Below are 25,297 nucleotides of genomic sequence, written 5' to 3' on the forward strand. Positions count from 1 at the left end.
AACACAAGATGGTGAAGAGACAGGAAGTCTAGTTTCTCAACAGAAACACGTCTGAGAGGAAAGTTCATGTAGGACGGACAAACTTTGATTCTGTTAAAGCTCCATAGAGTATAAAGGCAGATGTTTGTGTTAAAGCTCCTTCAAAATAAAGGTAGATGTTTGTGTTAAAGCTCCATACAGTATAAAGCTAGATGTTTGTATTAAAGCTCCATACAGTATAAAGCTAGATGTTTGTGTTAAAGCTCCATACGGTATAAAGGTAGATGTTTGTGTTAAAGCTCCATACAGTATAAAGGTAGATGTTTGTGTTAAAGCTCCATACAGTATAAAGGTAGATGTTTGTGTTAAAGCTCCATACAGTATAAAGGTAGATGTTTGTGTTAAAGCTCCATACAGTATAAAGGTAGATGTTTGTGTTAAAGCTCCATACAGTATAAAGGTAGATGTTTGTATTAAAGCTCCATACAGTATAAAGCTAGATGTTTGTGTTAAAGCTCCATACAGTATAAAGCTAGATGTTTGTATTAAAGCTCCATACAGTATAAAGGTAGATGTTTGTGTTAAAGCTCCATACAGTATAAAGGTAGATGTTTGTGTTAAAGCTCCATACAGTATAAAGGTAGATGTTTGTGTTAAAGCTCCATACGGTATAAAGGTAGATGTTTGTGTTAAAGCTCCATACAGTATAAAGGTAGATGTTTGTGTTAAAGCTCCATACGGTATAAAGGTAGATGTTTGTGTAAAGCTCCATACAGTATAAAGGTAGATGTTTGTGTTAAAGCTCCATACAGTATAAAGGTAGATGTTTGTGTTAAAGCTCCATACAGTATAAAGGTAGATGTTTGTGTTAAAGCTCCATACAGTATAAAGCTAGATGTTTGTATTAAAGCTCCATACGGTATAAAGGTAGATGTTTGTGTTAAAGCTCCATACAGTATAAAGGTAGATGTCCATGTGTAGTGTGATTATAAAGCAGCTCTAGGTTCTATATTAATACTGTGAAAGTATCAAAGCCTCAGTCCACAGAGAAATGCACACAGCCTGTATTCAGAAACTGAGCCTTAAAACCAGCCGTCAGGACTTCCTGTCACTTTGTGATGTCACAACAAAGCCCCTCCCACCTATACCCATCCAACAACTTGCAGGCTTTAGTTTCTCTGAGTGTTTTATTCTGAAATCTGCTCTATTTTTACTGGATCGTGGTAATAACAACATTTACCGTTATCAGTTTTACACATTACGGCGTCGACGTCGACTGTTTAGAGCAGATTCGGGTCGAAACGGTCGGTGTCTTTGCAGAAATCTGGTCATCTCTGGATTTCTGGCTCTGGATGGAAAAGTCACATGACCTTTTAAAAAGTTATTACAACTCATCATCCGGAGGGAAACATCCATCTCATATCTGTCCAGATCGTTGTGGCCCTGGATGGAAAGTCGTCAGGATACGACCTCAGAGAACCACAAGCATCTGAAAACCACTCGGTGCCAGTTCAACCGCTACATTTCACAGGATAAGTGTAAATTTTGACTTGTTGTCGGCGCCACATGAAAAGACACTGAGGCTCCTCAGAGGAATGAACAGTTAAGGGTGATTTGTGTGAACTCCACTGTTGAGGTATTGAGGCTGAATGAAGCTTTAGTGTTGCTGAAGAGGTTTCAAATAAAAAATGTTTTATCTCATTGTGAGATATTCTGATTATCTTATGAAGTCAGCTCTGAAAATTCATTCTAAGTTTGTAAAAACCAGTGCTTACTGTGACTTCTACGCCCATGTGTGAAGCCTAACTTCAGACTTGTTTATATTGGTCATTATGGACGGCGTGCGCCTCATTGTCGAGCCATTATCAGCGATCTAGTCTGTGCACTTCCCCCCTCGATGAAACATGTTGACATCTGTTATTTTAATTCACAAATCAATGCTGTGCTTATTCCATGGAGCATTTTTCCCTCCGGCCCAGAGACTCGGCTCACATCCCTCTTTTACGAACGTGAACTGAACCAGGAGATCGAAACCACAAAGGCTTCATGTGGCTGTAGGAAGCAAAGATGGGGAGTTAAAAAGCAGGCAAATAATTCATTTACAAGGAAGGGGACGTCACCACATTTCCGACTGGTGCAAACTTTTATAAGCTCTCCAAATACGAACGACAATTACACGCTGTGGGAATGCTAAACAAATACAACCTCGGTTTGGGAAGTCCGGGCCGACTGCGCTGAGGCAGAGACTGCTGCGCTTCTGAGGATCGGTGTTTCCACTGAGGTTCAACTGATACGAGCTCCGAATCCTCAAACCAGACGTTTAGGATCAACGCTGCCAGGATCCAACAGCTGATGCCAGCGATCGACAAGTCGTAAAAGTTTTATTCTGGCAGGACGACGGGCCTCTGAAGAAGCCTTATTAGAAAAACTGACAGAAATCTGCAGCGAGAAAGGCAAACAGTAATTTATAGGAAATGTAAACGTGCTTCTGCACAATCCTCAAATTATAAGAGAATCGCTATAAAACATCTTCAGAGCAGGAAAAGGAACAGTCTCATATCAAAGCTCAACAATTATAGTCGATTTAAGCAGATCCAGTACATTTGGTATATGTGACTCATTAAAACTTAGAGATCGACACATGTTTTTTCTTTAAGGGCAAATACAGATAACAAGGAAACTGATAATTGATTTTTAGAACCGATATTCATTTGCTGTAAAATTGTAAATATTGGTGTCAAAAATTTGAATACACACCTGGGATTAGACAGAATACAGTAAACTGTTGGTTTATTATACACTGTGAAAATCTGTGATAAAAAGACTTTACATTTTTGTAGAACGACACAAAATCCAACACAAACGTTGGTTCAGTGGGAGCTGTGTGGTAAATCTTATCAGTTATTTGTGGAAAAGATGCCGATTATCGTAAAAATGTTCTTTAATTGATCTTAAAAATTGACCTTTAATTGATCTTTGATGTTGTATAAAACAAAGAGCAAAGAAAGGAGCACTTTCTATACCAATGATTCTCAAAGTGGGGTTCAGGGACCCCGAGGGGTCCTTGAGAGGCTTGAATTGGGTCCCCAACTTTTTCTTTAAATGTTACAATTTTCTAGAATTTTAAAAAGAAATTGTCATTATTTAAATTATTCTATTTTTTTTCAGAAATTGTACCACTTTTTCTAGAATTATTTTAAAAACTTTTTTTGAGGATTTTTTTCTACGTTTTTCTAGAATTGTTTTTGAGAAATTTTACCACTTTTTTCTAGATAATTTGTAACTTGTTTTTTTGTTTTTTTAAAGAAATTTTACCACTTTTCTCCAGAAATTCCTTTACAATATTTCCAAAAATTCATGCCATTGGCCCTAATTTGAATGTACATTGACTAGAAAAGTAATATTGACAAATATTTGTGTATTTCTGGTGTTTGCTTCAAAATTTTGCCCATGATGTAAAAAGGTTTGAGACTTCCAACATCATCCACAAAGAAATCTGTTCTTCCAAAAACTTGTGTATTTTTATTCTAAAACTTTATCTCTAAGAATTCATAACAATAGTTATATAATATCTGCTTATTACATTGAGATTGAGAGGCAGAAAATACATGATCGAACAAAAAGTTGTATTTTAGATAAAATATGAGATTCACTTCTCACATTTTCTGAATCAATAGCTGATGATGTAATTTATCACAATTGTATAAATAAAGATTCTTTCAATCGCCTTTGCTCTTGAACACGTGGTCTTTGTTGTTGTGGTTTGTGTTGAAGTTGAATTTCCCCCTTTAGATTATAACCTTCTCCATCCCTGAGTCACTTTGTAATATTTCCCAGGAGTTGGTTTTTTTTGGCCTTAAACATTTTTATTTGTGCCATGTGATTTCATATGAGAATAAACATTTTGTTCAATCTGTGCTTGGGTTTCTGACATTGTCTCAGCGCTTCAACATGGCTATGAGGCCTGGAAAAGAAAAAATGGCAGCACAGCGTTTGTCCCCTGCTTCCTCCTGGTATTGGTTTTGTTTTCTGCCCCCCCTCCTCCCCCCCCCCTCCTCCCTCCTCCCTTCCTCTCTCACTCTCAGCTCAAACCCAGAGCCTCCGTACACGACAAACACCGGCCACATCTGAGCCTCGCTGGGGGCCTGGAGGCAGCCGCAGCCGTCCTGAAGAGCTGCAGGCATTAGTAGGAAAGTAATTAGGGTAAAAAGTTCAACCACAGCTCCGAGTTTGTAGAGCTGCCAGTAAAACGTTTCCTTCACTGTTCAACGCGGCACGTAAGAGTATAATGGCTGGAAACACACTGCAGCAGCATCTGTGTGTATGTGTGTGTGTGTGTGTGTGAGCATGAGCAGACTCTTACTCACTCTTAGCGTTTATGTATTAAAGCTAAAAGTGCAGAGGAACATGCACAACAACCATTAAATCTGCACGAGAGTTTTTACAAACAGCGGCTTCAGGAAATATTCATTCTGATATTTTGATGTCTACAACCCGACTCTTGTGTTTCCCGAAGCCGCCCTATATGCAGACCATAAATCCAGCTTATTCCTACTTCCCTTGACAGCAGTGAAGTGGATATTAATATTCATTACCCAAACTATAGCTTGCATTAGAGCCAATTTTAGCCACTTTAGCCTCGTGTGCCAGTTTTCTGTCTGAATTAAGTGAAAGCACTTGACACGAGGAACATCTGGCCGCGGAGGAGTTTTCTGTATCTGGAAACACGAGCGGTCGGCTTCGCCTCGCATCTGCTGGTGCGTGAGGATACGGAGCAGAGCAGAGCGGAGGAGCTGTGAGGACATCTTGACGCCAGCCAGGACTCAACATGTGTGTGTTCACTGCAAATGACTTAATGATTATTTCATCAGGTGCTAACACTTCTGCTGCTCAAAGCTCATTTTGCAGCCTTTTACAAGAAGCTGCTGGAGGTTCAGGAGGACGCTCGCTCGCTCGCGGCGCTCTGACCTCCCAGCGTCAAAACCTGCTCAACAACTGAAACTCTACCTTTACAACAAGTCATTCTGCAGCCAGAACAAATTAGCAGCACCGGCTGTTTCAGACTGCGACAGACGACACGAGACGTCCGAGCGGTTAATGACCAGTTAAAAGCACTGGTGGTGGAAATAAAAGAAGAAAAAAAAAAGAGAAGGCCTAACAGGTCTACAAGCTGTAAAAGCACCAACAGATCTCTGGAGTTGTGCAGCCGAGCGGCGTGGACGAGGACGGCTGATCAAAGCTGCAATCTGCAGACTGTCTTAGAGCAGGATGCATGTCAGGATGACTGCACGCTACATACCAGCCCGGTCCCTGCGGTCCATTTTGTACATGTATGCACAGTTATACGTGTCCAGGACCAGAGACACTGAGTGAAATCGCAGCCTGTGTCTCTGAATCACTGCACAAACAGTTAAAGCTGCAACACACACACACACATTAAGCTCTGGGAGTGAGGCGTCAGCGTTAGCATGAACCTTAGCTCCTCCCTCGGCCTTAATAAACCAGACGAAGTCCCCAACGCGTTCGCTGCCTCCGCTGAATCGCAGGGAATCGGCGGCGTTGCCAGTCTGTGAGTCAGCTGCAGCGAAACGTCGTCCAGCAGCTAATAACAGTTGTAGCAATAAAAACCTCAGCCCAGTGAAAAGTAGCAGATCTGGGACGTGTTCATGTTCACGGCCTCATCGGACTTCTCAGGAGACGATCGGGAGAAGATCAGCTTCCTGTTTCCTGCTGCTGTCATACAAAACTTTCGCCAACAACAAGTCACATGGTGTAGTTTCCCCAACAAGGTCCCCAATGTTAAGTCTAAATGGTTTATGTGTAGGTAAGGGTTCAACAATCAACGTATGAGGATACTGAAATCCTTCCACCTGGAATCTGAACGGGTCCTGTTTGATCCAATAAAAGGGAAAAACATGGAAAAAGATGATTTATCCATAAACTGGAAACTACCATGAACATATCTCTTAAATCTAACTGCATAAAAGAATTAATACCTTTATAAATCCACACATGAAGCTTGTTTTCCCTCATAATTCCACACTGTGAAATGTGAATGTGAACTGTATTTTCTTCTACATCCCATAACAAGTACTGAAAACGGCAGTAAAAAGTTCACGGCTAGGCTAGCTAGCATGTTGCTGTTTAGCAGACGGTTACCAACAAGTTTCAAGGTTAATTGTCATTCCAACATGCAGACATGAAAGAACAAAGTTTGAACTCGAGATCCAGAATATAGGAATATAAAAAATAGTTTAAATAGATATCTAAATAAAATTTTAAAAAATCTAAAATCTGAGCTTAAGACTGTTTGGACTCAGGAAAGAAGCTGCCCTTAAACTAAGCGCCTGTCTACATGGATATCTTGTCCAGATGGAAATGGCGTTTTGGGGGTGCAAAAACTGTATTTTCTGGTTCTGGTTTTCTGCAACTCCCAGCATGCATTGCATTACACTAGACAGGAAGTGCTCACCGATACTTCCAGGGTCACCGTTCAACAACTCGGCCTTTTTCTCATAGACAATAATGGGAAAAGAAGCGGCTATACAACTTTTTTGCAGCTATAAAACTTTTTTGCAGCGTTTGTACTGCAGCGTTACAGCGCCACACATTGGCCTGGAGGACGTACTGCAGCATTTAGAGCGCCACACACAGGCCTGGAGGACGTACTGCAGCGTTTAGAGCGCCACACACAGGCCTGGAGGACGTACTGCAGCGTTTACAGCGCCACACACAGGCCTGGAGGACGTACTGCAGCGTTTAGAGCGCCACACACAGGCCTGGAGGACGTACTGCAGCGTTTAGAGTGCCACACACAGGCCTGGAGGACGTACTGCAGCATTTAGAGTCTTGTGTTTTCAGTGGATCTGTGTGGACGCAGATATTTCTGGAAACGATGCTGCGTTTAGGGAAATCTTTTTCAGAACTAACAAAAAAAAGGGTGGTTTTGGGTGAAGCTCTGTTTCCGTTTGGACGAGGCCTCAGGTTAACCATCTTAATTCACCATGTGACCACAAGAACTTTTTCAGATCAGCAATAAACCAATAGTACCTACTGTGGTGCCGTTAGTTTTTAAAGCCAGGAAATGATGACAGTCTGGTACCAGTGGGGTTCATCCTCCGGGGACCATCAACACCTGCTCAACATCCACAGGAAATCCATCCGACCTGCTATAAATTACCCATAAAGCACCACTTCCAACCCGACAGATCAGACAGATACAGTCGGAGCCGTTTTTCTCCTCCTGTTTCATAAACGGAGTTACTTGATAAGTCCAGGTCAGACATTGTGCGCGCTCCAGTGCAGCTCATGCAAACTCTTAAGTAAGAAAATGACATTAGTGCTGCTGCTGCTGCTCTAGACTTGGTTTAACATAAAGGGAAAGTTTAAAGTGTAGTAAAATAAAATATTAATTGCTTTGACCACAGAGGCCTGGTTTAAGGGGGACGGGGATGTGGTAAAGGTTTGAAAAGTCATTACTAATCATTCAGCCTGTCGGGCGTGTTTATACGCACCACTTCCAGTACTACTGAGTTTAATCTGACTTCCTATTTGAAGGGGGGGGGTGTGGAGGGGGGGACTGGTGAGGCAGAACACATTTTCGACAGACGTAAAACAGACACGCAAGTCAAAATAAACGCTGTGGAATGAAGCCTGAGCCGAACAAGTGTGTAGTGCATGTATGCATGTGTGTATATGTGTGTGTGTTGGAAAGGAGAGGAAGGGAAGGGGGCAATAAAAAAAAATAGAAAAGGGGGAGGGGGGGGGGAGTAGGAGGCCAGATTACAGCCACGCTCTTTTCCACACAAAGCCGTGACAGAAGAGTCCAGGTAGGATTTCATCAGAGTGGAGAACATGACGTCTCTGCAGCAGCTGACAGCTCGGATTCAAAACAACGTATGTGGAAACGACTGGATAAACCCCCCTCCCTAACCCCCCCTCCAGGCTCTGACGGTAGCATCCACCCTGGACTGTGTGTGTGTGTGTGTGTGGGTGGTCATAATGTGACAGTGAGGAACACCATAACCTCATGGTGGATAAAAAGCATCACTTCTCCAAATCCCTTTAATCTGGTGGATTGTTTTATACAAATGCTCGATGATTTTTCCATTTCATACACTTTAGAAGACGGATGCATCCGGTGCACAGAGAAAAACCTGTCGCACAAATGCACTGAAACACAACGGCTTAGTGCCATCAAATGTGTGTGCGTGTGTGTAATGTGTAATGTGTGTGTGTGTATCACTGAGTGGAATTTGAATTTGCTGCGACCACATAATTAACAACCTGCATTATTTCACTACTAGATCTTAACGTAGATACTACTTTGTCGTACTTTAGCCGACTTTTTGTTTGACTTTTTGTTTTGTATTTAATGTCAATATGTGCAGGAGGAGGGGGGGGGGGCAGGTGGCGCTCATAAACATAATGTGGTGAAGCAGGAAACTGACCTGGTTATTAAAATCCAGATGCATGTTGTTGTTTCTGTCCGTGAGTCGGTCCGACGTCTCTGCATCAACATCAAACTCTATAATAAAACTGTTTCATCCAGTTTCAGGTGAGACACTTTTTTTTCCTTTTTTTTTTAAAAGCAGCAGGGAAACTTAACATGATTTACAGTGTGGAAACTATTCAGGACTGGGTCGACGATGCAACTATTAAAAACGCAGACACTCGACTCCGCCGCTTTCAGACAGAAACCGTGGAGCTGAGATATTAACAAACCAAACGTCCACATCTGAAGAAACTCCAGTGGTTTTTACACTGACTGATGTTGAAGAGTTGAAACAAAGATCTGAAAGGACTTGCTTGGTTGTTTATTTGGACAAAACATCAGTTTTATGTGTTGCACATTTATTAAGAAAAAAAAAGGTGAATCATCATTTGTCTGGTTGTTGCTCAACACAAGTGTTGCTCTGTTAGAGATCTCAATCTTTAAACACTATTATATCTTCCTATTTCAATAATTAATAATCAAAGTCAGTGTAAAAAAAACCCTGCAACAGTAGAAAGTATGAGAGTATGAGGCAGGAATGATGGTGGACGACGTGCAGCAGATAAAAAACACAGATAAAGTCTTTGGGGGGAAAAAAGTTTTTAAAAAGTAAGAAAAAAAAGTGTGCACGGCCTCAGAGAGACGACCGCAATATCTGCTCAGAATATCCATGTGTATTAGCTGCAGCCTCAAAGTAGCACATCTAGTAGTAATCGGCACGGTGACAGAGGACTATATTGGTTAAAAGAAAAAAAGGAAAAGCACCACATCCTCTGAGCATCTGGAGATGTTGTGAGGGGGCAGTCGGAGGTTGGAAATGTCACTGACAGTTCCCAAACCCCGGAGAACAAAGCGCACTTATTCATCACTGAACTTTTGCCCAAGTCGTGTGTGTGCGTGTGTGTGCGTGTGTGTCTGTGTGTCTGTGTGCATTCAGACGACTCCCACAAACAGTTAAAGTTGCGTCTGTGTCGGCCATAAAATTTACATTGAGAGAGAAAGAGAGAGAGAGAGAGAGAGAGAGAGAGAGAGAGAGAGGGTGATCTGAGCGAGGCCTTAAATCTCCCAGAGTTTTAATACCTATGGATGTAATTAAAGTGAATGAAAATAATAACAACACACACGCAGGGGGAAGGAAACACAAATCCTTTCCAGAAATGTGAGCAGACATACCAAGGCCTGCAATGGCACCAGCATTCTTCACTAATTCCCAAAGACCCACTGGCACTGGTGCAGAGAGCGAAAAGGGACGCATATGTAGCTTTACTGTCAAGAAAATCACTGGATCCATACATTGTTTGGACTTAACGCATAATCCTTTCCATTGATAAAATTATGTTGAGTGTGCCTGGCTGGAAATCCACAAGTACAGGGCTTCGGCACACATGCTTTTTCCCTTCTCTGGTTTTCCTTTAATTTGCAAATCTTGTAATCTAAGCCTAGAGCTGACTGAACCAACTTCTAAACCAGCACTGCTGTAGCGGCCAAGGCTCCAATCTGTTTTCCATTTAAGTGTCAAGACGGCATCCTTTTTGGTGGTTAACAAAAGCTGTTATTTCAAAATGATTATATGCTAAAAATTGTGTGAGGACCTTAGTAAGTTTATGAACAGGCACCAATGGAAAGTACAGCGCTGCACCCGGAAGCCTTTTTCCTCCTCGTCTCTGACCAGAGTGTTATTTACCAAGCACTTCTGTAAGGGGGGAACAACCGGGCTTGTGCCATTCAGCCAGAGGTCAGGGTTTTCTGCTTTTCAACACAGCGCATGTTTTCGGCATTAGTGTCGAGCGACGCCTGGGTGATTCGCCAAACCGTCAAAACGCTGCCTGTCTCCAAAAAAAAAAAAAAAGTCAGCGAGGACAGGACATAGGAAAAGCAGAAGCAACCGTAACGGCGTTAAGAGAGAGAGAGAGACAGAGAGACACAAGGGGCGGCGGCGGCGAGTCCCTGGAAAACATCAAGAAGAAGGAGAAGAAGGTGGTGGTGGTGGTGGTCTCCCTCCGTCAGGGCCCCGGCTGCAGTCAGACTTCCTTATTTCATTTCCCTGGGAGGATATATTGAGTTAAATTTTGTGTAGCTCTGGAGGAGCAGCGTCAGTAAATGGAGGAGGAGGAGGGAGGGGGGGGAGGAGGGGGGAGAGCGTGAGGAGGCGAGTGCAACGCGCCTCGGGCTCTGTCACTTTCTGAATTCACTTTCTTCCACTAAACAAAGACACGACATCCCCAGACCCTGCAGGATCCACACATCTGGTTTATCTCCGCCTCTGTCTGCTGCCTGTGGTAGTAGAGGTGGAGGTAGTGGTAGAGGTGGGGGTTCAGGTACGGCTCACATTCCTGCCTTGGTGCCACTGAGAGCCCATGAATCACAGCGACTAAGCTGCACGTGCACGTAGGGATGTCACGATTACTTGTTTTCACAATTAATCGCGGTATTAAAACGCCACAATTAATTAATTGTAAAGATTCCTAAATACTAGGGCTGTTCGATTAATCGATTTAAGACAGACAGACAGACAGACAGATAGATAGACTATTATTATTTTAAATTAGACTCTAGGTCCATTTAAAAAGACACAAACAGCACACAAAATAGTTTTGTCATTTCACAAAAAAAATCGTTATCGTAATCGGAAATCGATTTTTGAGAGAAGAAAATCGAGATTTTATTTTTGGGCAAAATCGAACAGCCCTACTAAATACCGTCACTTCCCAAATAAGATTATGTCGGAACCATATCAGCAGATGTGGCGGCAAAATAAAGGTAAACGCACAGATACTGGTCCATTTAAAGCAGTAGTAAGCGGAATATTTGTGTTAATATAAGTCTTAAATAGTTCTATCTTCCGACAGCAATCACTTATATAGAGTGTTTGGTCTGAAACACGGGTCTGTCAGTCACTCTGCTCTGCTGTAAGCCGAGGAGAAAACTTTCCTTGTATCCTACAACCTTTATCCAATGAGGAGAGAGAACGGCATAAAGGGGCGGTCCTCTCTGTGTGTGCAGCCAAGGGATGCGCGTGAATGTGGTGACGTAGGGACGAGGGCGGGGGCTGCTAACTCCATCGGCTGACAGGAAGTTAGCCAAAATGACCGGATCGCTTACTAATTAATCGTAAAGATTCCTAAATACCGTCACTTCCCAAATAAGATTATGTCGGAACCATATCAGCAGATGTGGCGGCAAAGTAAAGGTAAACGCACAGACGTAACATTGAATTGGTAGGAATTTAAATGTTAGCATGTCATTTGTATTTAAAAAAAACAACAAAATAAAACAAAAAACGATTAAAATAAACATAAACATTTGGTATAGTTGACAATTTATGACCTCGGGAATTAATAATTGGTCATATATTATTAGATACTTGAAATATTTTGTGTAAACAATGAGTAATGTAATTATATTTTGACTATATTTGATTTTACACATTCATAGTGTTATGAAATTAATTAATGCATAATAATTGTGAAAATTGTAATATCGTGATTATTTCTTTGACAATAATCGTACCAAGAAAATTTTTAATCGTGACATCCCTACGTGCACGTGAAGGCTCAGTAATAAGTCATTGGGTGTCTCCCCCTAACTTTCAGTTATAGGATTTGTTATTCCTCTGCTCTCAAACACTAAACAACACAACACAAAACAACACAACACAGCCCTGAACAAAGTCCTTCAAGTGTCACTGGGTCACTCATGTAAGTTTATCATCTTGTCTAGATCCTTAGAAAACGTTATTCTCTTGTGCCTCTGTAAAATAAAAAAGCACAGGTTTGAGATTTTACCATTATATTACAATATAAAATTACTTGGTGACATATACCAAACTCTAGGAAATAACCAGTCCATTGTTCATTACTTTCAAATTAAGTTTGTAACATATAAAAGTAAAATGACCAGGTGTGCCTTTGACTTTTACATCTGATTTGTTTGTTTTTTTTACCTATTTTATTGTGATGGCAAACTTTGTTATTCGTATGTTTTGAATACTTGACTTCATATCAGAAAAAAATCTGACATTCATCATATTGACACGGTCATGGTCGATTTACAGGTACAGAGTTAATTCAACAGATCAAAGTTTAGTAGTTTAACAACATGACGTCACCGTCACATCTAAAGGTGTTTGATATTTAACAAATATTGGAGGATGGTGTAGCTGCTGATTTGGGCCGAAACTGATCACGACACCAATATGTAGCTGCTCTTATACTGTACAACAAGTTGTTTTCATTAAAAAGAGGCAGGAAACACAAATAAAACACTTTCTCTTCCAGCTGGGAACCACTCGTCTTCAACGCACACACACAGTTTACACAGCGGTGTTCCTCAGGGTTCAATTCGAGGCCCCTTTGTGTTTTAAATCTGCTTCATATTAGTTGTATAATCCTAACAAGCATCAAGACTAAAACACAAAGCATCAGCTGTGAAGAAACCACTGCAGTTCCTCTCCTGACCACTAGAGTGCGACTCCAACAGTGAGTCAGTCTCCATAGACTCTAGTGTTAAAGTGAAATAAACATGTTTACAGCCTGGTACAGAAACAGCGTCGGTCTCTACTGATCATTTCCTGTTTTACAGACCTCACCTGTTTACACTTAATTAACCACTAAAGGTTGTGAAGGACTGAGGGGGCGGGGCTTCTTTGACTGACTCCGCCTCTTTTAGTGGGTTTCACACCGGCACAAACTCAACTTTGAACCGACCATCACAGACACGGACCCAAATCCAGTTTCCAACCGGCAATATTTTGCAAGCGCACCGTTGCTATGGCATGGACCACAACGATTGTGACTGGTTGAAAGAATTCCGAAAGGCCGAAGCGTTTTTTTACTCCGATCGCAGAATCATAGGCGGACCAGCCAGACCCTTCTTCTCTGGAGGAGGGTCAGGCAAGCGAGACTACGCCGTTAGTAAGACCGTGATTTTATATTGCCGTTATTCCCATCACTGCTGAGGTGACGTCCATCTTTATTTCTAGTCTGGTTCATTTGAATCAATGTTGTGTACGTTTTGGGGGGGGGATTCAACACGACCACCGGTGAACCGCCATTGGACCTGAACATCAGGGACGTCTTAAAATCCCAACATACATCTGTTGGGATGTTAAAGCACTGGTTCGATGGAGCGACACCAGCCCGGCCCTCCTGTACGTGGTTGATGGTTCTGTACTCAGTGACTGTAACTGCTCGTGTTCGGACCGTTGCACATGTTTGCAGATGGAAAACAGAGCAGCAGCAGCAGCAGCAGCAGATTCAGTTTTACTACGACGCTGAACTCACCCAGAGGAGCCTGTGCTCTTGCAAACCCCCAGCAGGGGCCTCTTGTCGGCGAAACCGTCCGTCTTCAGAGGACCTGAGAGGGACGAGAGAGGAGGCAGATGAGAAACAGAGTGATGTGCACACAACAAAGAGACACATTCTTCTTGTTCTTCGTCTTGTTTCCTCTTCTTCTTGTTCTTCACCAGCGAGGCCTCTAGTGCTGCCCACCCTCGTTCAGCAGGCAGCCTATTACCATGACAGGAAACGTGCTGATTACATTACTACTGTTGCCCTGTAATTCAATTATGGTCATCAAACATTTCTGATGAAGGGAGACTCCAACCCCCCCACTCCAAATCAGGCCTTGTTTTGCAAGTTATTGGACCATGACACCACCCCCCCCCCCCCCCCCCCCCCCCCCCCCCATCCCGTCTGCGCTGTAAAGACTTTGGAGTTTTACTTTCTTTCTGATTCTTTTCTGGTTTTGAAAGGAAAATAAATGTTTACCAGGAAAATGTATGATTAAAAAAATAAATAAAAACTCAGCAGTGAAAGAAGCTGGAGAAATCTTCTGAATTTTGAGGATGATTTTTTTTTTCTTTTCAGGGTTGGAATTACACCACAGCAAAAACTCAGCGGGCACATTAAAAAAAAAAGAATAGAAAACATGTTGCATTTAGTTGACTTAGCCGGTATTTTCCCTAATTGTGTCATTCTTGAAGACAGGCGGGGGATCAGGGGGATTGAGGGGATGAGGGGGGGCTCAGATTGAAGAAGATGTTACCCTTTAGAGGACTGTAATTTGAGGCTTGACAGTAATCAGCCTGAGTTCCTGCGGTATGGCGTGAGAGCAGAAGTGCCTTCCCTGCCGACCAGCCTTTAACACTCCCGACAAGGTCTTTTCTTCTCTCGTGTTTCTGTCATCAGACATCAGCCCCACTCAAGATATTGAGCCGTAACGTAAATATGACTCTTGGAGACTTGGTGAAATGGTACATTTACTCAAAAACTTTCTGGTGGGTGGGGGGGGGGGGGGGGGGGGGACAGTAATGCAACATTGCGTGAATTGAGAAACTTTGGTTCGATTACCGCTGTAACTTTGTAATGTTAGCGGACGGTTCTGACTTGTATCCGTTTAGATAAAAACCAAACATGGGTTGAAACGTTACGGACAACAACTTGTTCATTGTTAAAACTCCACGGACAGTGTGGGAGCATCCCGAGTGAGCACAATCTCTCTCTATATATATATATATTTCACATATCCTCAATGCTCATTTGTTATCAATTAGGCGAACAATGTAGAAGGCCGCAGAAGATCATAGGTTGTAAACTCCAGAGAGGATGTGGATAAATGCATTTACTCCCTGTAGAAAAGCAGCACTTCCTTCTCTATTCTAGGAAAGGGGGGAACCTTGCCTTATTATATTCAACACCTATTTTCGGGCATTTCTAAGTCCGCCCACCCACGGCCTTGCATCCCGGACAATTGGCCTTTTAATGGCTCACCACAGTGCAACACTGTTTGCGCCCTAGCAGATTGCAATCAGTGTCCTTCCCTCCAGTAGTACAATTCATATTTATTTTCTGCTGAGAGAATTGCTCTCCTCATGTGTCGAGGCTATCTGCTGCTTCTTATTACTGTGGTTTGCTTTCATCCACTTCCAGCGCTCTTTAAATGCCGCCATTGTGTGTTGTTGAAATCTGCCAAAAGACCGGAACATGGACGGAGAACAAAAAGGCGTTTTTCTCACCGAGAAAAAAAAAAAAAAGAAGAAACGCCGCAAAGCAGCGGGCTATACGGCAGCTTTCACAGCACTGATTGACACCTGCAGAGATTAAATTCAAACTTCATGTCTGGAAAGGATCTAATCAGTGGAACAACTAAACCATTTGCACCGAGGCTTTGAGGATGTGAAAACTGGTTTTCATAGAGAACTCAACTTTCCAGAGTCTGGAAATGACGGAGGAACATTTGTTTGTCATCACAGTCGGTGGATGTTTCACTCTGTGAGGAAACGTGTAAATTAAATTATATGTTTTTAGTGGTTGGTTCATTATCTCACTGCCTGTGGGGCTGCACACATACCCAGACCTTCTGACTGGAAGTTGTGGTGCGAAGCAGAAGCTTTAGACCATGAATCGTCCTGGGAATCTTTCCTGTAAACTGAAAACTAATCCAGACAGATAAGAAAATCGCTGCTGGAGGTTTGACCTTCAGGTTATCGCTCTACCATCTCTGCAGAGACCTGTTGAAGCTCTGTTTGAGTGACCGTTGGCTTCTTCAGCTCCCCAACAAAGGGCCAAAGGATCTTCTGCCCTGGTTTCTCAGCCTGAGGAGATGGTGATGCTGCTGTCCTCCTGAGAGCAATCCAAGCTTTACCAATGGTTTTAAACCTTTTAAACCACATTTTCCTCCACAGACAGTCCCTTAAGACTTCAGCACTTGGTTTTGTTGCAGGTGGAGTCCAGTCCGGCGGTCGGCAGTTAAAGCAAATGAGAAGAACCTGGCCATGATGTGGTCGGGTTCCTCTGACTTCATTCTCTCATAAATGAGAGATTTTCAGTTTTTGATCTTTGACAAATTTTCTGTTTTCTTTGTGTCATCGCTTTGCTTAGTGGAGATTTATGTGCAAACATGACGACTGCATCTGAATAATTTATGGATGTTTACAGAACATTTGGTCAAGATTGTGAAATACGACGGGGACCGTAAATTTTTTACTGGGTGGTTAAAGGACAACTACTTGCATTTGAAAGCAGCGTTCAATACATCCATTCTGAAATATGTCTACGTTCATCCTGTGTCCTGTAATTTTCATTTGTGCCGGAGGGACGCGGTAATGCATTAGTCATGTCGGAAACTCAAAACATGTGAATCTAGAAGAGAGTCGACCATTTTTCTTCTCAGTTAGAGAATCAGGAAATGATGCAAAAAACCTGAGGAAATATCTGTTGTTTTTTAAAATACGATTTTAAGTTTCTTCATCGTCCAAACGTTCAGCTGTCATCGGGAAGTCTCGTCACTCTAAGGCCGCTGAGGCGTGTGGCTACCAACCTAAAATGTGGTGGGACCAGTATGAGGACTGGATTTCTATGCAGCTTCACAGGAAACCATTGAGTAGAGTCTCCTCAGGTTGAAGCTGTGATTGAGCCACGATGCTTCGCTGCTCAGATTTAACTTCTCAAGACCAAAAAAACCAACGTCAATCAAGAGCTGAATCACTAGAACAAATAACAGCGACACCAACATGGCTGCCTTGTCCGTTCATCGCGGCTACGTGAGGTTCAGGTCACACTGAGAGTTTTCATCACAGGTTGAGAAACAGTTTCTGCAGTTTTTCCTCAAGGAAGTCACATAATAAAGCCAATAAATCACAATGAGGATGATGCATTTACTGAATCTTGTGTTTTTCTCAACCGTTAGCGATCGTTCGTACTTCTCGGACCAATTACGTCCCGTGACACAATAACAATGTGCTGCAAATCGCTCTAGATGTAATATTACCATTTACTTCACATCCAAATTTAATATAGATATTAATCCAATTTTCAAAAGATGAACTTTTCCACTGCAGAAAAATGTAAAAAAAAAAAAAAATTCCAATTTCCATCATTTTCTCGATACAACGAGGCCTTGTGCTTAGGAACATATTCTACACATTTCTTTTACTTCTTTTGCTTGTTCTTTGTTATTATCGTCAATCTGGGTATGTCTTCTTTACTCTTACTTTTTATGTGGCTGCTCATCTTCATCTGCTTTAATAATCAGGGTTTGTTTTGTTTTTACTTAAGGTCTATTTTTACAGTGTTTTCCTAAAACTTAACCACGTTTATCCTGGAAGTCCAACATACGCTGCTGCTTCAGCTGCACTTCAATAAGACGTAACAACGCCTCCATGTGTTGGACCCGACACATGAGCCGATGAATAAAACAAAAGTTACGGCTCCTCTCAGACACTCTTATTCTGTTAGGTGTCATCAATTTGTGATGCTCGATGTGTTCCAGCGGTCGATCTGTTGATATCTAATATTTAACACCCCCACATTCCTCCAACCTTTTCTTGTCATCCTCTGCATTCATTTAGCTTGATTTGCCGCTTCCCCCAGTATGACTTCTGCCTCTTACTATTAATGCACCGCTGCATTACATTATTGTTTATTGATAGTAGGATCGGTATCTCACCCTGCTCTTCTATTTTACATGTCTGTTTGATTCTGCTGCAAAATGGCAGCGACAAAGACGCCCGTGCTCTTTTAAGAGCAGCTGACATCTAAAAGTTGGATTCATTTTTAATGTTTGGGGGGAAGTGAAGTGGCGTCAGGCAGCAGCAGCAGCAGCAGCAGATACAGCGTGAGGAGGACGAGGCGGTGCAGCTTACAGCTTACAGACGTAAACAGGGCGTCTGCAGCGCTGTGCGCGCCGACCTAAACAACATGTGAAGGATGTTAAAGGGAAGATTTAGAGGAGTTAGAGGGAGATGGCTGACAGAACAGTGGAGGCTCAGTGATGGGTTTCCAGCAGAGCTCTGGCAGCAGAGACGCCCTGACTTCAGAGGCTCGCCACCACCGAGCAGCAGCAGCAGGCCAACAATAATGGCAGACTGACTTCAACATTAGGACCAGGCAGCATGGAGCACTCTTTAATTTTAATGATGTAGCACCACTTAAAGTGCCCACAACCCAAAACTGCATTAGGATGAGCCATACAACATTTAATTTTAAGTGTCGACCTTGAATGGTGAAATCAACCTAACCAAAGACTTTTTTTTTCTTTTTTTCTAGGACACAGAGTTTGAAAACCATGTAAAATAAAATATATTTTAAAAAAACTCCAGGATTTGAATGTGAAATGTTTGTAAAAGTGCACACAGGTAGAGTTCATGTCTTTTAGTGTGACAGTGTGAGGAGGAAACGAAGCTACAGGAGCAGTTGAAGCAGCTGAGCTGAGTTACTGCTCTTGTTGTTTTGTCTCGGAGCTGCAGCACAATCCAAACCAGACACTACGGCTTTTTTTTTTTTCTGTTCATTTGTAAACACTTTCTTTTTTTTCTCTTTTCTTCCTGAGCGTTGGATCAGAACATAAAGACCTCCGTCTGTCTGTCTGAGGCTGAAAACCTCAACATGACGACTGGAGGTCGCTGCAGTCCTTCACCTGACGCTTCAGTTACACTTTGGTTTCATACACATTCAACTAACCAGATATGGAAGATTCAATGTTGAGCTTTAGTAAAGATAACCAGATAAACTTTTACTGTACAGACGTGAGAGTTGTTGCTGTAATTCAGCTCAAACTAAACAACTTCAATAGAAAATATAATAACAACCGAAAAATGGGAAATGTGCATGTTAGGTTTGGGTTGGGGGAGGTTATGTATCTTTTTTATATAATATTATTTATTCATCTATTGGAAAGGGATAGTGCATATTAATGAATTTCAGTATAAATACTTTGTAAGCACGCCAGAGTTAGCATGACATGTGTATCCATTGTAATAGTTATTAAAACTAGTCCAGGGTATAAAGTTTCCTGTTTATGTCCAAAATCTGTGTTATTGTATTTTATATTTCAGGTGTGACCAGAGAGCAAAGAAAAACTGAAAAACACTCAAAAATGATCTGGTTTTGTTTGATATTATGAAAAATGATCTGATATAATAGGATTTGTGTGTGTGTGTGTGTGTGTGTGTGTGTGTGTGTGTGTGTGTGTGTGTGTGTGTGTGTGTGTGTGTGTGTGTGTGTGTGTGTGTGTGTGTGTGTGTGTGTATCAACCCAAGCTGACTCATTAAAACCACAAAATACGATTAATTTAAAATAAACCTGCAGATGTAGAGACTGCACACACACACACAAACACACACATGGATCATACATACAGAGCTTCAGAGGACACTCACTGATATGCGGCGCTGGCAGGATGCGAGCAGCTCGAACGGGACCGTGACGCACCGAGAAGAGTTCCTGGGCTTCACCGGCCAACTGCAACACAGACAACAAGGAACAAGTTACTGTCACTGTTACTATCGACTACAGCTCTGTTTACAGCGTGTGTGTGAGTGAGTGAGTGTGTGTGTGTGTGTGTGTGTGTGTGTGTGTGTGTGTGTGTGTGTGTGTGTGTGTGTGTGTGTGTGTGTGTGTGTGTGTGTGTGTGTGTGTGTGTGTGTGTGTGTGTGTGTGTGTGTGTGTGTGTGTGTGTGTGTGTCCTTGGGGTCAGACATCGAAACAGAAAACATCTGAACATTTTAAATCCTGAATATGTTTGTGTTAACGTTCTCCACCACGTCCTCTGCAGCTCCTCTGTTGCATCACTGCTGCTGCTGCTCAGGTCAATGTGAACAATGTGAACAATGTGAACCCACTGGTGCTGATGTGTTTTACATCACAAGTGTGCACATACACGTGCATGCACATTAACGGCTACATGAGGAAACACCAGGTCCAAAAACCTGCAGGTAACAATTTACCTCCAGGAATTTTGTATATATCTTTATTCTATTCTATTTTTTATATAGTATATGCGTTTTGTTTTGTTTTTGCATATAGTATATGCGTATCTTTTGCACTAGAATATTTTAATTAATTCTATTTTATTTTATTTTATTTAAATTCTTAAAAGTCTCTGGTTTCTGCTGATGTGTCTCTAGTAGTCTAATTCTATACCTCTGCAAGGCATGGTCGGGTCGGACCACTGACGAAACCATACGAATAGATACATTACGCTGCAAAAAAAAAAAAAAAGAAGAAGCAAGTCCCGTCTTCTTTCCGACGTTTCTAAAACCAATCTACACGCGCCGGCCAGACAAACGTCTTCATGACAGTGGGAAATGCAGTCTTCATTCCACCGCTTTCGTCCACAGGGGCCGCCAAAATCAACACTAAATGAAAAGTGGGGCTTTAATTTTATTGTTATCCCTCCCTTTAAACTATTTTTGGTACCTTTATGTTTGCACCTGACACCACGACAAGTTCCTGCTGCTGTAAACCGACCTTCACTGCTCTTGGCAATAAAAACAGTTCTAATTCTGATGATCTATTCATTAAATACAACTGAGGATATGTGTTTTCTCTTTTATATTTGCATCTTTATATATTTATCTGTTCCTTTGCATGACTGTAATGTGATGTCATTTTCAATAAACAGTGTGATTTATCTGGTGTGAGAGTAGAAAGTGACCGTGGGACCAGTATGCTCTGCTCTGCAGCCCGACTCCACAGCCCTGCAGAGAACAATGTGTGAAATCACCATGAAGGACAAGAAAGAAAAAAAAAACAGAAAAAAAAGTCTGGGGAGGTTTTTTTCTGCACGACAACAAAAGAGCAAGGACAAATAATTATTTGTTCGCACTGTCAGAGAAATAATATATTCCAACTGTGGAATCGGCTCGTCATAGAGAGAGAGAGAGAGAGAGAGAGAGAGAGAGAGAGAGAGAGAGAGAGAGAGAGAGAGAGAGAGAGAGAGAGGATGGGGAAGGAGGAGAACGGCGGTCTGGTGGTTGAAGTTTCAGCCAAAACCACAAAAGCAAAATCTACTGAGGACAGAATAAAAGGCCCAGCGGCATCGCAGTGGAAACCAGCTTCCTACACTCGCTGCTGCTGCCGCTGCGCCGTCGCCAACGCCAACCAGCCAGAGGAGGAGGAGGAGGAGGAGGAGGAGGAAGGGGCCGGGGATACGGGCTGATGCCAAGCAGGCAGGAGCCCATGATGTGTCTGTGTGTGTCTGTGTGTGTCTGTGTGTGTGTAAGCAGGAGAAAACACTCCACGACCTGCGTCTCCAACAGATCCTTAAAACCTCCTGTTGTCCTCCTGGGTCAAGGAAGGAAAGGAAGGATGAAGGGAAGGAAGGAAGGACAAAGGGAAAGATGGGAGGACAGAAGAAAGGGAAAAGGGAAGGAAAGATAGAAGGAGAGAGGGAACAGATTGGGTCAATAAGGAAGGAAGAAGTAAGGACAAAGGGAAGGAAGGAAGGAAGGAAGGAAGGAAGGAAGGAAGGAAGGAAGGAAGGAAGGAAGGAAGGAAGGAAGGAAGGAAGGAAGGAAGGAAGGAAGGAAGGAAGGAAGGGAACAGATTTGTTCAAGGAAGGAATGAAGGAAGGGAGGGGAAAAGGATTGTGGAAAGAAGGAAGGGGAAAAGGAAGGAAAGAAAGATGGAGGGAGGGAACAGATTCGTTCAAGGAAGGAAGAAGAAGGAAGGAAGAAGGGAAAGAAGGGACAAAAAAGGAAGGGAAAAGGAAGGAAAGAAAGATGGTGGGATAGGGAACAGATCAGGTCAATTGGATCAAAAGAGGAAGGAAGAAGAAGTAAGGACGAAGGGAAGGAAGGAAGGAAGGAAGGGGGGGAAAGAGGATTGTGGAAAGAAGGAAGGGAGAAAGGAAGGAAGGAAAGAAGGAAGGATGGAGGAAGGGAATAGGAGTGTTAAAACCTCCCCAGACTGCCCTCCACGTTTGATTGCACCGTCGTAAAAAATAAAAAAAGAGGAAGGAGAAAGACGAAGTGAGCCTTCAACAGGTTTTTGATGAGGCTGTAAATAATGTGTGTGTGTGTTAGTGTCTATGTGTGTGTGTTAATGTGTGTGAGGATCTCAACACCGAGTCCTTATCAACAACACGTCGACGCCGGCTGAGCAGAGAAAACGAGGAACGAGCAGCTGTTTGTTAAAGAGTGAGATCGTTGACTGGGCTGATGTTCAATAAGAGGCTGCATGCGCGTGTGTGTGTGTGTGTGTGTGTGTGTGTGTGTGTGTGTGTGTGTGTGTGTGTGTGTGTGTGTGTGTGTGTGTGTGTGTGTGTGTGTGTGTGTGTGTGTGTGTGTGTGTGTGTGTGTGTGTGTGTGTGTGTGTGTGTGTGTGTTTTACTACCATCAAGCAGCTTCTCTGATCAAACAAGTGCATTCCAGCACATTTGCACCGGCTTAAAATGACATTTAAGCATAATCAGGGTTTTAAAAGTTTCTGCTCTTTATTACAGCCACAGTGTAACGCATTTTAATAGATGTGTGTGTGTCTGTGTGTGTGTCTGTGTGTGTCTGTGTGTGTGTGTGTGTCTCTGGCTTCATGTGTTCATATGTGATGCCAGTATATTAGGTCAATGGCCTGTGTGGCTGTTGGCACGTTGTTCTAAAGCGCAGTCTGTCCCACTTTCCCTCCTCCTCCTCCTCTTCTTCTTTTATGCGTTAAATTACAGTGAAGCCTGCATTATCACTTTACTAGTGAGTTAATCTGTTTGTTCTCCTAAGTCTTTAAACCCATCTGAGGGGATGATCGCTCTTTTGTGCAATTAGTAGCCCTTTCGCTAAAAGTGGCGGATTTGCAGCTGGGGCAGCGGCAGCGTTGGCGGCGGCGTGTGTTTTATTTCAAAGTGCTCGCGGCGGCAGATTAACACTGGAGACACGAGCAGGTTGGACGACGAGCAGCACTGATAGCAGAATGTCAAATAAATAAATAAATAAATAATAAAAAAGGAGCAGGGGATGGATGAGTGGTTTGATATAATTTACAACATTTTAAGATGGAAATAAATTACTTTTGCTATAAGACTAAAACAGAAAAGATGGGAAAGATGGATTAGATATGTGTCACTCCGGTTTGTCCATCGTTTGTCTAGCACCAGGTTTTATATCCATTTCCTTTTTTCATCTATGTTTTTCCTTTTCAACCCTTATGCATTAGTATTTTAATTTTCTTCTTTTCTTCTCTAGTATAGACCGAATCTTGTTGTTTACAACTAGGCTACTTCCGGGTAGAAAACCAGCATGTAATTTGAATGAGAACAGTAGTATTTTTCACGCCCTATCACCGTTAAGACAAATCTGAAATGATTGAAGAAACATTACTATTTCTGTGTGTGTGTGTTTTGTGTTGCTTTGTGTTATTCAGTTTGGGGGAATCACAGTGTCTAGAAAGCATCAGTGGCTCAGCTGACAGGGACAGCTAACGGCAGCTAGGCTAACGGCGGCAGCTAAGCTAACAGCGGTAGCTAAGCTAACATCAGGACTTCAGCTGTTAAAACCCTCCCGTTGTCGGACACGACATGAAACTACTCCAGTTAGCTCAGTCATGTTGTAACTCAGATATCCGCTGGAGAAAATATTTTTTCATGGACCGTTTATTGAGTCACTGAGTTATTAATGTTAAACAGGTAGCTAACCGTTAGCCCGGCTAATCTATGATAACCATGTCTCATTACAAAAACGTGCACACATAAATAGTAATGTTTGTCCAATCATTGGTTTTATAAACTTTACAAACATCAGATTAATTCTAAACGGTGATATAGTGACATGAAAAATGAAATATATGTAGCGAAACTCTCGTCCGTCACTATTGTTCTCATGCTGGTTTTCTACCCGGAAGTAGTTGTAAACAACAAGGAGATTCGTTCTATAACAGATGTGCACCACAGCATTCTTGTTCTAAGCCTAATAAGGAGTTAATAAGTTCTCAATTTTTTTTATTTTATTAATTTCATCTGTTGTGTGATTGAGGGAGGACCAATCATCCCTATCTGTCTGAATTGTTGTCAGTGGAATCCTGGATGTATTAGGCTACTGTGCAATACATGTGATCCATGAAAATCACAATAAAAACAGAATTGAAAAAAGAAAAAAGGAAAAAAAAAAAAAAAAAGGAGCAGGGGCAGGATTCCTGTACGGACAAATGGACTGGCGACGAAGAGGAGGAGGAGGAGGAATAATGGAATTTGCTGGATTAAAATGAGAGGAGGAGGAGGAGTGGGGGGGTAGAGGGGGAATGGGGGGGGTGGAGGTTAATGCGGCGGGTTATTGTGCATTACCCCGCCGCTCATCCCGGTCTTACATGGCTCTGTGTGACATCCTCCGCCATCCGCAGCATTCCCACCATTACATTAGCGGCGGCCTGGCGTGTGCAATATGCCAAATTGCTTTTTCAAAAACACACACAGACACACACACACACACTGAGAGTTATTCATTATATTCATTTCATTTGTGGAGCTCGGTGTGTGTGTGTCTGCTCCTCTTGTTTTAATCTCTCAAATGTAATAATGCCATAAGCTGTGAACCGATATCTGGGCCATATTCACAAGTGAGCGCGCCGGCCGCCGCCAAACGCCCAACGCCATCGCCGGCGGCAACACTAACGCGGCAGCACAGGGGCAGGTTGGACATATTGGGGAGGTCGGGAGGCAGCAGGTGCTCAAACAGGGGATCAAACAGGAGAACAGGTGCCTGATCGTAACGCGCTGATGCAGCACGGTGACGTCAACGGGAAGTGCACGGCGGCGGCGCACATGGCGAGGATGAAGACACATAGACACAACGACACAGACTCAAGTTCAAGTTTTATACAACATGAGGAATTTATTTAGGAACATCTGTTATAATAAACTAATAAACAGGTTTTATTATAATATATATTAAATATAAAGAGCTACAGAGAAATATAGAGACACTTTAAACAAGTTATTTAATCTAATAAATACAATATATTTTATAATTGTGAACATGTTCATACGTAGTGATTCAATTTTTACCAAGTTTAGAAGTTTATGTACATTTTAAATGTTGTGTTTGTTGTATATTCATGTATA

General features: G+C 42.3%; 1 protein-coding gene across 1 annotated transcript in view; it reads right to left on the reverse strand.

The window, feature by feature from the left end:
- Window positions 1-25,297, reverse strand: part of bcas3 (BCAS3 microtubule associated cell migration factor) — a 430,682-nt gene that overhangs the window by 390,841 nt on the left and 14,544 nt on the right. Inside the window, exons 6-7 of the mRNA XM_083984996.1 lie at window positions 19,632-19,713; window positions 13,756-13,828 (exon numbers count right to left, since the gene is read on the reverse strand). Of these exons, the coding sequence (XP_083841122.1) occupies window positions 13,756-13,828; window positions 19,632-19,713 (155 nt within the window). The remainder of the gene's footprint in view (window positions 1-13,755; window positions 13,829-19,631; window positions 19,714-25,297) is intronic.

This window comes from Trachurus trachurus (genome assembly GCF_905171665.1).
Source record: "Trachurus trachurus genome assembly, chromosome: 13".
NCBI classification, from domain to species: domain Eukaryota; kingdom Metazoa; phylum Chordata; class Actinopteri; order Carangiformes; family Carangidae; genus Trachurus; species Trachurus trachurus.